We start from the raw sequence: 11,852 nt of genomic DNA on the forward strand, positions 1-11,852 counted from the left end.
AGAAATCGTTAGTTGGTGGGGGGATGGGCCACTCTGACGGATTGTTACAAAGCCGTGGGGATTTGGAAGGCATGGAGGAAGAGGGCAGAAGGGAGGTTTTCCTTCCTGTTACCTCCTTAAAAGCTTAGCTTTACAAATACTCAGACAGTTCTTTATCCTAAATTGCTCATTGTGAAATGGAGAAACAGGGAGAAATTACCAGTCATGCTCTTCTATCACGTGACCACATCTTTCTCATGTTGCTGTCTCAGTGTCCCATCCAAAGAACAGCTATTCGACCCGGTCTCGATGTAGCTTGGTTGCATCTGTGTCTTTGAGTAACCCGTGCGACGCCTCTGCTGCTGCTGCTTCCACCTGCGCCTCTGCTCCCAGCCTTACAAGCGCTAACAAGAAGAACTCGGCACCGGGGGAGACGCCTGCAACCACAGCAAACTCCGGTGGCCGATCCTACCAGCCTCACCGAGAGGTAACCTAGCTTCCACTGAGCGTGTTAGGCAGAAAAGCTTTTAAACCAGGTTGTCACAGTTTAAACGCTGACAGCTCAGTACATGACCCACTTCTCTTTATGCCCCTTCCACACCTATCTTGAATCCCTCCAGCCTCAGTTAGTTCCAGAGAAAGGGTTTGGTGTGTATGTTCCAGTTCACCAGCCAGTTTAGATTTCCCGTTGCCAGGACTACTGACTTTCTGATGTTGGCAGTGATCCTCGCTGTCGTAGGCAGTAGTCTTGCCTGGTAATTGGTCACACTGGGAGTCGTGCACCCATCTGGAGGTGGAAAGCACCACAGTGGCAGGTTCGCCAGAATGCGTCTGAAGCAGCAGCTCCCCGGAAGCACAGGGAGAGCATACCCGGGAGAGAGAGAGAGCATGAACCAGGTAGGGCAGGGAGCAGACACTAGAAAGTTGAAGCAGAATCCATAGTTGCTTTTCCTTGATTTGAAGGAGATACCATAAGAGCCATCCAAGGCAGTGCTGTGAATTAGCCTGAAGTAAGTAATTCTTCAGACTGGTATTACATTGGAATTGGAGGACAAAAATAAAATCGTGTGCCATGAGCTCTCCGGGTTGTACTGTGAATGTGTTAAATGTCACAGCAGCGTGATTTAATCTGTGGTTCATGATATATAGCAAAGTAGAGCATAGTGAGGCGTATTTTATTATTCAACTGTTCATTATCTTTACAAATGGCTTATGATCTACAAAATTCAGACATGTGATAAGACACTTGCCCAGTTGAGGGCTTATAATAGCCCCAGAGAATGCTCTTTCTTCCTCAGCCCAGCTAAAGAAAAGCTCTTCAGTGGAGAGGACCCTGAGGTGAAAGGCAGAGGGGAGATAGCGAAAGATTTATGAGTTCTCATTAGGTCTAGGTTGGATCGGCTGACCAAATTCTGTGAGTATGGAGAGAACCGAGTCCCAAGCATGGGATACCACTGCTAGGCTTTCAGAATATTCCTGTGCACGGAACTGGCACACCTGGGGTGCCCTTATACCACTGTGCTCTGAACATTGTATTCTTTTATCCTTAGGCATTGCCGGGAAACAGACGAGGAGGACAAGGCTACAGGCCACAAGGCCCAAAGTCCAGTGACCCCACGAACCAAGGGCGACATGACAGCATGGGTCGTTACAGAAATAGCTCGTGGTATTCATCTGGTTCCAGGTACCAGAGTGCTCCATCCCAGGCACCAGGAAACACTAGTGAACGGGGCCAGGCTCACTCTGCAGGGACCAATGGGACTGGAGCCAGCATGGAGCCCGGCCCACCCAAGCCCTCATTCAGGAAGGGGCTCCCCCAGCGCAAACCTAGGACCTCTCAGCCTGACGTTGTGAACTCCTGAGGAAGATTCCATCCGGTCTCTCTCTTCTTTCCCACACAATTCAACTTGGTAACTGGACTTTAGGAAACTTATAGTTAGATTTAATAACAAAAAGAAGTTTACGCATATCACTTTTTATGCCATTCTAAATATTTTGCCATTCTAAATATTTTGGTTTCTTCTCTCCTCGTTTCCTCTTTACCATTTTTGGAAGGGAAGCTGTTTTTGTTTTTTTTTTCTTCTTTCCCTTGACCTTTCCCAGTGAGATGGATTGATTCTGATTGGTCATTTCCACCAGAAATCACAGGCAACTGTTGCCAGGTTTCCCAAGGGTAAGCAGTGTTCTTCCCGGGGCTCCAGGCCTTCCAGAGGCCTGAAGAAGCCTTCCTCAGCCAGCCCAACTGTCCAGGCGTTCAGGAGGAGATGGATCACGGCTGGTCTTGCTACCTTTCTGTCGCAGCAGGAGCCGCACGTGCCTGTTGGGTTCCCTGTACACAACAGTGTGAACAGGAGAGGCAGCAAGGGGGTTGTGTACAGCCCTGAATTGGCCAGAAAAGGGGGGATTGAATAGGTGAAAATGGAAGAACCCTGGGACACATTTGAGAATCTGCCTGTGCTCCTAAGCTGTGCCTGAGACTGACACTCAGATCGCAGTTTTAGTCTCTCGCTTGGCACCATGGCTTAACCTGTGGTTTCTTCCATATGCCCAAGCCTTGTTTTCTATGATCTTAGGCTGCAAACCAGTCTAGGGAAGTCTATGGGAAAGTAGCATTAATTCAAGGGAAAAAAGTATTTCTTCATTTCAGTGTTTGAAGATTTTTGTTGCTATTGTTCTCCCTCTTTCCTGATTCCCATTCTGACCCTGAACCAAATTTATAGCAATATAATTAGTGTTAATCTAAGGTGTCAACCATCCAAAAATTGCTGCAGTCAATCTTTAGAGTTGAATAAATAAAAACAATTGCATAAATGTTCCCACGTTTGTTTCACCGCAGGAAGCGACTTCATTTCATTACTGTTTTTCTCTGGGCCTCATGGGATAGAAGTCACTCGGACAGCTTGTTTGGGGCTTCAGTGAGGGTATCCAGTTCCTCAGTCATTTGTCCACTGCTTTAGCTTCAGAACCAAGTTAAATACAAAAGTCAGGGTGAGCAGATGCAGCTGTTTCTCTTGGGAAGAGGTCTGTAGGAGACGGAAGGGTAACTTTCCAAAGGAGAACCTACCAGCTCTGAAAAATCAACTGCCAGTAGCTCCACCAGGCAGCCAGAGGCTCTGTCTATACCCCTGTCCTCCACCCTGTCCCTTCACAGGAATAGCGGACGTCACTACGTAATTGGGTTCCTGCATGTGCCAGGTACTGCTGGTGTCAGACTCCCGCCCCATAGCCGCCCCAGCCTCTATGATTTAATAACAGCAGAGCTTTTTCTTCTCAGGGTTTGTTCTCCCAAGTCTGCTGCCCAGGCTGTAAGTGGCAGTGGTGCAGAACCTAGCTGCCTCAGGGCTTCCCCTGGCCCTTTGGCTGAAGCTGAACTGCCAGGGTTCAGGTTGGTTGCACAGACTGAGTGAGAAAGAGTGTGTGTGTGTCTTTCAGGAAAGAAAACAGTAGTCAAGGAATACTGGGAAGCCATTTTCTAAGGGGCTGGCTACCTCGTTTGGGGGAATTTATCCAACAATACCATCCGCCTGCTGTTATTTAGGAAAAAAGTCCTGCTTCTTTGATTAATTGGTCACCTACACTTTATAGGAAATCCAGAGATTGAAGTGGCCTTGAAGGATTATGAGGTCTATCCCTGTATCCAGGCAAAAATGTATTTAACCACCTAAACAGATGGGCAGCCACATGTTTGTCAAAACTGCCTTGAAGTTGAAATTAAAATCTCCTTATAGAAAAACATTTGAAGATTTTTTTCTAGGACCACAAAAAGTTTGAAAATTATGAAGCTTTTTTTTTTTTTTTACACATTGTTTTTAATTATAAAAGTGGCATTTAAAATATCAAACAGGGACTTCCCTGGTGTCTGGTGGTCGAGACTTCACCTTCCAGTGCAGGGGGTGCGGGTTTGATCCCTGGTCTCATGGCCAAAAAACCGAAACATAAAACAAAAGCAATATTGTAACAGATTTAATACAGACTTTAAAAATTGTCCACATTTAAAAAAAAAATCTTTTAATAAAATAAAATATCAAATAATGCAGAAATGTAAAAGAAAAAAAAGTTTTCCATGTTCCCATTCTCTTCCTCGGGGGTAATGACTGTTAATAATTTGGCATATATCCTTACAACTCTTTTTCAAAGCATATGTGTACATATACACATACATACATAGGCTTTTAATTTTTGGTTTTGTTTTTTATTAAAGGAGCCTACTATATGCATTCCACCATTCTTTTTTTAGATAACATGTCTATACCATAATTAATTTAGGATCTCATGTTGTAAATATTTGGAGAAGGCAATGGCACCCCACTCCAGCACTCGTGCCTGGAAAATCCCATGGACGGAGGAGCCTGGTGGACCGCAGTCCATGGGGTCGCTAAGAGTCGGACACGACTGAAGCGACTTAGCAGCAGCAGTAGCAGTTGTAAATATTCTGCTCCTAAATTTGCCAGTTTGACTTTCTTCAGTGAAGACAAGTTAGGTTTTTCTTAAGTTTGAACTGTGCAGCTCATCCTTTGCTACCCATGACAGCTCTTCCTTCCAAGAGAAGGGAGGCTCTGTACCCTGGGCAGTTCCTGCTGTGTGTGCAGAAACATTCTACCTAATCATCATGTTTCCTTCCCTTTCTGTTTTGTCCTACAGATCAATCTCGTGTCCTTTCCCAGACTACGAGATAGGATTGAAACTTCAGGTTTAGCTTTGTCAATTACGTGCCACTTGAGAGAGAAAATTTGAATTAACATGGCTTCTTTAGGTACATCAAATATTTAATGGGCCCCTTATTTACAGCAGTTTTCTTTTAATTCACTTTAAAAAAACCTAATACAGGCTCATTTTTTTCAAGGTACGAAAGGATACATGATGTGAAAGTAAAAAAAATTCTTGGCTACCTTGTCCCACTCCCCAGAAGAAATTACTGATAAGTTTCTTATATAACTTACCACAAACTTTATAAATCCAAACATGCAAATATATATTTTCTGTCTTTTACATAAATGTAAATCATATTATGCATATTCCTAAACAACTTGCTTTCTTTTTTTAATTTGTCCTTGCTTTTTATAACTAGTTTCTGTTTGGCTTTAAGAACAATCAATATATGTGAATAGTTTTTTGAAAAAAATAAACCTAAGCAGTTCAAATGGATATATGATGAAAATAAGCTTCCATCCCACTCTAGACTATGTATTCCCTCTCCAGAGGCAACCACTGTTAAGTTTTTGTCTCCCTTCAGAGATTTGCTATATTGATATACATATATCAGAAGAATGTACACTGCTTAGGCCTCTTAACATTAGTATACATAAATATACCTGGTCTTTTTATGGTTGCATAGTATCCCATTGTATAAATTCATCATAATTAGTTCAATCAGTCCCTAATGATGATTTTCAGTTTTTTACTATTACAAGTATTGCTCAAATGCTCTCTTAATACATATATCACTCATAACATATGATAGTATATCTTTAGGATAAATTCCTAGGAGTGGAATTGTTAGACCATACAGTTACTGATAAAGTACTCTTAAAAGATGCGAGTTTACACTCTTAGCAACAATGTTTGGGAGTGCTTTTTATAGTTGCTGAGCTGGAAGCTAAGGAGATAACTAAAACACAGCCTCTCGTGGGGCTGATAAACTACTTGGGACAACTGACATATACAGATAAAACAATACAAGGTAATAAATAGTATTGCATTGAAGAGCCTTGCTGTCTCCTGTGAGTGAAATGGAGCAGCACTACTCACAGGGCCTGTGCTTCAACTGATCTATACCAGTGGGTGATCAGGCACTCGTTCAGTGGTTCAGAATCCTAAACCAAGGGTATAGTCTTGTGAGTATGAAGGTATGTATGGGGTACAACAGGATGAACTATTTTGGGTTGGGAGTGGCCTGGAAAAGCCACGACACATGGTTATCAATCTGTGAGCCTCTGCTTTTGGAGAAGGTCGTTAGAGTAATGGCTTGTTGTCCTGAAATTCCTGCCATCTGACTGAACAAAGTGAGGGTTTGTCTTGCTTAATATACAGGTTTCATCCCACCTTATCCCATCTGAGGAGAATTATATCCACAGGGAAGCGCACTTCGTGGAGGAAACAGGTATCCAAAATGGTACATGTTTGGAGGTCAGGAACTGATTCAAGGAAGTATTTTGTCAGTATTTTAACCAGTTCAGAGTACCAGACCATAACGCTAGTAGCCAGAGCAACATACTGTAAAGCTAGCCCAGCTAGACTTCCGGTAGCTTTAGCCACCTGAACGTATTCTTTCCTTTAAACATTGAGGCACCTTCTGGATTCTAGGCACTCTGCTGAGTTCTGAGGCCAAGAGGTCCCAGCTCTTTCCTCACTCACTTTGCAGGTAAAGGAATGAGAGCTCTTATCTGCTCCTTAAACAGAAGCAGTGTCTGGTGGCCAGGCAGTGCGGTAGAGTGGAAAGACCCTGGAATTTTGATACATAGGCATATGTGCTAAGTCGCTTCTGTCATTTCCAACTCTGCATCCCCATGGACTGCAGCCCGTGAGTCTTCTCTGTCCATGGGATTCTCTAGGCAAGAATACTGGAGTGGGTTGCCATGCCCTCCTCCGCAGGATCTTCCCCACCCGGGGATTGAATGCACACCTCTTCTGCGTCTCCTGCATTGCAGGCGGATTCTTTACCACTTGAGCCACCTGGGAAGCCCTTTGAGACATATATTTGGATTTTAATTCTGGCTTTATAACTTGGTAGCTATGTGGTCCGCTAACCTTGGACAAATAGCATCTCTGAACCTCTTCCTGAACTGGGAAGTAGAGACAATGGTCACTGCTTCACAGAGGGGTAAGGGAGGTATCAAGCAGGTGCTGGAGAGCAGGATTCTCATGTCCAGGCTAACCTGTGACAAGTTAAACATTCACTAACGCTTTACTTTTCTGTCTCTCCTGCCCTGTTAAAAATCGCATGAAAGACTTCCCCAGTCTCCAGCCATACAGACCTAATTAACCAAAAGAATAAATAAATAATAATACTTGAGTCATCCTATTCCTTGCAGAGCTTTTCTCCTCTGAGTGTATATCCCTCCAGCACATCTGTCCTGACAGTTGTCAGGAAAGCACCGCCCCCCTCAGATGCCCCCCTGTTCCCTGCCCCCCTGTTTCTGAACTACTCAGGGTGACAGCCCAGATGCTGATGGTGCCAACCAGGACAAACGGAGCGAGGCTGTGGCAGCATCTCCCTGGGGACAGCCAGGGACTGTCATTTCCCCACGGGTGCCGAGGGAGTTTCCTTACCTACACTGTGACTCCCTACCAGGGGAAACGCTAGCTGAAGATTTTTCTGGGTGAGGAAACTCACCCACCATCACCACCAGCAGCACAACTGTTCTCCAGCCCACCCGCCCCTTCACAGCCGTCAAAACAGCAGGAACAAATACCACCCACTCTGATTCCCCAGGGAAAAGTCAGGTCTCCTTTTTATGTCTCTCTTCAACTTAACCCAGTTAGGCTTTCTCTGTAACTAGATTTCAAACAAACCCATTTTCTGGTGTTGCTCAAACTCGCAGGTGAGATTGAGAGCATTTCTCAGACTCTCTCCCTTGCGAATCGAAGTGGGTGGGGCTTGTGGTCCACTGCAGTGTCTCCCCCACGGCCTGAAGTCCAGGTGGCTGTTCACAGTAGGTAACATCCAAAATGCCTGTGTGTGTGTGTGTGTGTGGTTCAGTCATGTCTGACTCTGTGGCCCCATGGACTGTAGCCCACCAGGCTCCTCTGTCCATGGAATTCTCCAGGCAAGAATAGTGGAGTGGGTTGCCAGTTTCTTCTCCAGGACATCTTCTGACCCAGGGATCGAACCCAGGTCTCCCACATTGCAGGCAGATTCTTTACCATCTGAGCCGCCAGGGAAGCCCTAAAAATGACCTAAAATAACCATTCTGTCCCCTTTTAATAGGCTGTTTCTCAAAGGACAGGACAAGGCACCCCCAGCAGCGTGGCATGATAGCAAACTGCCAGCTCCTTCACCAACTCCTGGTTCAGATCTGGTTCCCCCAGTTAACTAGCCATGTTAGTTAGCCATTTAACTTTCCTTTTTAGAAAGTTTGTCATGGTTTGTTCATACTAGCTGGGACCCTCCACTAAAAGAAAAGGAATGGTCTAGAATGAGACAGACACGGGGTGGCCAAGTACTGGAGGCCTCAGAGTATTCCAGAATGTTTTGGTGGGGGTGGGGAGCCTCTGTTGAGGCTGCATCTTGAGCTCATTTCTGTGGTCCCAGCACCCAGGGCCAGGGCAAGTGCAGGAGGACTTTCAGTAATAATCATAACCACTTAACTAAGTTCATCTCATTCTCTCCACAATCCTCTGAGAAAGGTTCATTTCACAAATGAAGGAACTGATGCTCTTCGAGATTAGCACCTGTCCTCTGTCCCCACCCAAGGTCACTCGGTGACAGAGCTAGAATTCAAACCCGGGCTAGTTTGACTTGAAAGCCTGAGATTTCCCCACCTCACAACACAGCCTGAGAAGGAGAGACTGGGGACCTCCAGAAACGAGGTGGAGAGAGTGGGAAGCGGGGAGGGGAGGAGCCCCTGGACTCTGATCCGACAGCCACCTGTTCTCAACCCTGGCACACAGCAACCGACTCCGCCTGCTCTTGGGGGTGGGGTGGGGGCTTTCTCCATCTTTTGTGTCTTGAGCAATTTTTTCCTTGCTTTGCTCTTCCCTTCTCTTTCTCCCTGTTCCTTTTGTAGATAATACTCCCACAGGCCTCCCACGGCAGCTCCAAAACTCAGCCTCCTGAGTTTCTTCTTGTTGACAATGCCTCTGAGCTATCTCTGAACAGGGCTCCCCCACCCAACCTTAACCTCCCTTCCCTGTGACTCCCCACGGTGGCCAGTGAGTCAGGAGCTGGGGAAAGTGGAGAGGGAAAGATTACTAGGAGGAGCCCAGTGCTACCTGACCCCCACCCCACCCCATGCCCTGCCCTGTTTACTTTTCAACTCCTCCCCACCCCCACCATGCTGTCTCCTAAGTGTGGGCCCCTGCTGTGTGTGTGTGTGTGTGTGTGTGTGTGTTGTTTATTCTAGGTGGGAGGGTAGATGCAGGGAAGGAGGTGGAAGGAGGAGGCAAGGAATTCATCACTGCAGCCTCTATAAGGCAGATCTGGCAGGGAGACCTGAGGGACTAGGTGACATGAAAGGGAGTCAAGTGGGTTGAGACCCTATGCCTGAACACACTCATCTAGATGGAAAGGACACCTTCAATCAAGCCAGGCTAAAGGTCTTAATGACCTGGATAACCACGATGGTGTGTGTGATCACTAACCTAGAGTCAGACATCCTGGGGTGCAAAGCCAGGCGGGCCTTAGGAAGCATCACTACAAACAAAGCTAGTGGAGGTGATGGAATTCCAGCTGACCTATTTCAAAACCTTTTAAAAGATGATGCTGTGAAAGTGCTGCACTCAATATGCCAGCAAATTTGGAAAACAACAGTGGCCAAAGGACTGGAAAAGATCAGTTTTCATTCCAATCCCAAAGAAAGGCAATGCCAAAGAATGCTCAAACTATGGCACAATTGTGTGAATTGTGTGTGTGAATTATTCATTTCACACACTAGTAAGGTCATGCTCAAAATCCTTCAAACTAGGCTTCAACAGTACTTGAACCAAGAACTTCCAGATGTTCAAGCTGGCTTGAGAAAAGGCAGAGGAACCAGAGATCAAATTGCCAACATCCATTGGATCATAGAGAAAGCAAGGGAATTCCAGAAAAACAGTTACTTCTGCTTCATTGACTATGCTAAATAAAGCCTTTGGCTGTGTGGATCACAACAAACTGTGGAAAATTCTTCAAGAGATTGGAATACCAGACCACCTGACCTTCCTCCTGAGAAACCTGTATGCAGGTAAAGAAGCAACAGTTAGAACCAGACGTAGAACAATGGACTGGGAAAATTGGGAAAGGAGTACGTCAAGGCTGCATATTGTCACCCTGCTTATTTAACTTATATGCAGAGTACATTAAGCAAAATGCTGGGCTGTATGAAGCACAAGCTGGAATCAAGATTGCCGGGAGAAATATCAATAACCTCAGATATGCAGATGATACCACCCTTATGGCAGAAAGTGAAGAGGAAACTAAAGAGCCTCTTGATGAAAGTGAAAGAGGAGAGTGAAAAAGTTGGCTTAAAACTCAACATTCAAAAAACTAAGATCATGGCATCCAGTCCCATCACTTCAAGGCAAATAGATGGGGAAACAATGGAAACAGTGACGACTTTATTTTCTTGGGCTCCAAAATCACTGCAGATGGTGACTGCAGCCATGAAATTAAAAGATGCTTGCTCCTTGGAAGAAAAGCTATGACAAAACTAGACAGTGTATTAAAAAGCAGAGACATCACTTTGCCAACAAAGGTCCATCTAGTCAAAGCTATGGTTTTTCCAATAGTCATATATGGATGTGAGAGTTGTACCATAAAGAAGGCTGAGTGCTGAAGAATCGATGTTTTTGAACTGTGGTGTTGGAGAAGACTTTTGAGAGTCCCTTGGATTGCAAGAAGATCAAACCAGTCAATCACAAAGGAAATCAACCCTGAATATTCATTGGAAGGGTTGATGATGAAACTGAAGTTCCAATACTTTGGCTACCTGATGCGAAGAGGCGACTCATTGGAAAAGACCCTGATGCTGAGAAAGATTGACGGCAGGAGGAGAAGGGGACAAGAGAGGATGAGATGTTTGGATGGCATCACTGACTCAGTGGACACAGTTTGAGCAAGCTCCAGGAGATGGTGAAGGACAGGGAAGCCTGATGTGCTACAGTCCATGGGGTTGCTGAACACAAAAGGAAAGGGTTGGTGGCCACACCTCTCTCCCATACACGTCCACACAAATTCTTTGATGGGCAATGGCAGAAGTAGTTTAAAGCCCAAAACATGGCTGTTTCATTCTGAGATAAGAGTGATCATATGTTCAATTTATGTTAGTATGTTTTCCTCTGGAAATTGGGACCAACCAGGGCACCAAAGCGATATCAGAGGCATTGTGCCTGGAGCTGCTGGAGGAGACAGTGCATCTGAGACAAAATATTTAACCTCTTTGCCTTAATGCTTTCCATCTGTAAATTGTCAATTATAACAGCAACTATTTCACAGAATTATGATAAAGATTAACGGGATAATCCAAGTAAATCACTCAGCACAGTGCTTTGGCACAAAGTTGATGTCAGGTGCTGTAATAGTACACTCAGGTACTGTGTGGAGCACCCACACGTTCCATCTACCGCCAACTTGCCCTGACCCACAGAGTCTGGTTTGGCTTCATTTTTAAATCAGCCCAGGATTATGAGCTTGAAGACTGAATGTCGTGAATACCTGGGTTCACACAGGTGACTCAAGGGCCATCTGGATCTGGCACAACCCCAGATGACCAGACCTTGTGAGTGCCACACAGCTAGCTTGGGGCTGTTTCTGGGTCCTCAGAGTGGTAGACGGCTATACTGGAGTGAGGTGGACTCTGCACCTCGGGTTAGGAGAGTGTCAGGGTTGGAACCTTAGCAGTAAACCAAACCAAAGCAAGTCTCTATCGCTGCCTCTTTACTCATCTGTGAGATGGAGTGTGAGTATCGTCTATTCTGCATAAGTCACACGGCTCCTATAAGATTCAAAATCAGATAATACTTACATGATGCAACTGTCACACACTGTTCTGGATCCTTTAATCTTTTAATTTTCCTAACAACTCTCTGCGGTAGTTACTGTCCCCACTTCACAGAGGAGAAAATTGAGTCACACAAGGAAAATCACAACAGCAAGTGGCAGAACTATATTCAAACCTAGGTAAGTAGCCTGGCTCTCAAGTTAGGTGCTATCAACCATAGCCTCATCCTTTCAAAGT

General features: G+C 45.2%; 1 protein-coding gene across 5 annotated transcripts in view; it reads left to right on the top strand.

The window, feature by feature from the left end:
* The window catches only part of SPATS2 (spermatogenesis associated serine rich 2), a 159,302-nt gene extending 156,512 nt beyond the window's left edge, over nucleotides 1–2,790 (top strand). For all 5 annotated transcript variants that reach the window (XM_025284091.2, XM_025284092.2, XM_025284088.2 and 2 more), the window contains 2 exons: nucleotides 252–466; nucleotides 1,530–2,790. In XM_025284091.2, the coding sequence (XP_025139876.1) occupies nucleotides 252–466; nucleotides 1,530–1,841 (527 nt within the window). In that variant the 3' untranslated portion in view covers nucleotides 1,842–2,790. The remainder of the gene's footprint in view (nucleotides 1–251; nucleotides 467–1,529) is intronic.
* The last annotated feature ends 9,062 nt before the right edge of the window (nucleotides 2,791–11,852 follow it).

This window comes from Bubalus bubalis, chromosome 4, assembly GCF_019923935.1.
Source record: "Bubalus bubalis isolate 160015118507 breed Murrah chromosome 4, NDDB_SH_1, whole genome shotgun sequence".
Taxonomy (NCBI): Eukaryota; Metazoa; Chordata; class Mammalia; order Artiodactyla; family Bovidae; genus Bubalus; species Bubalus bubalis.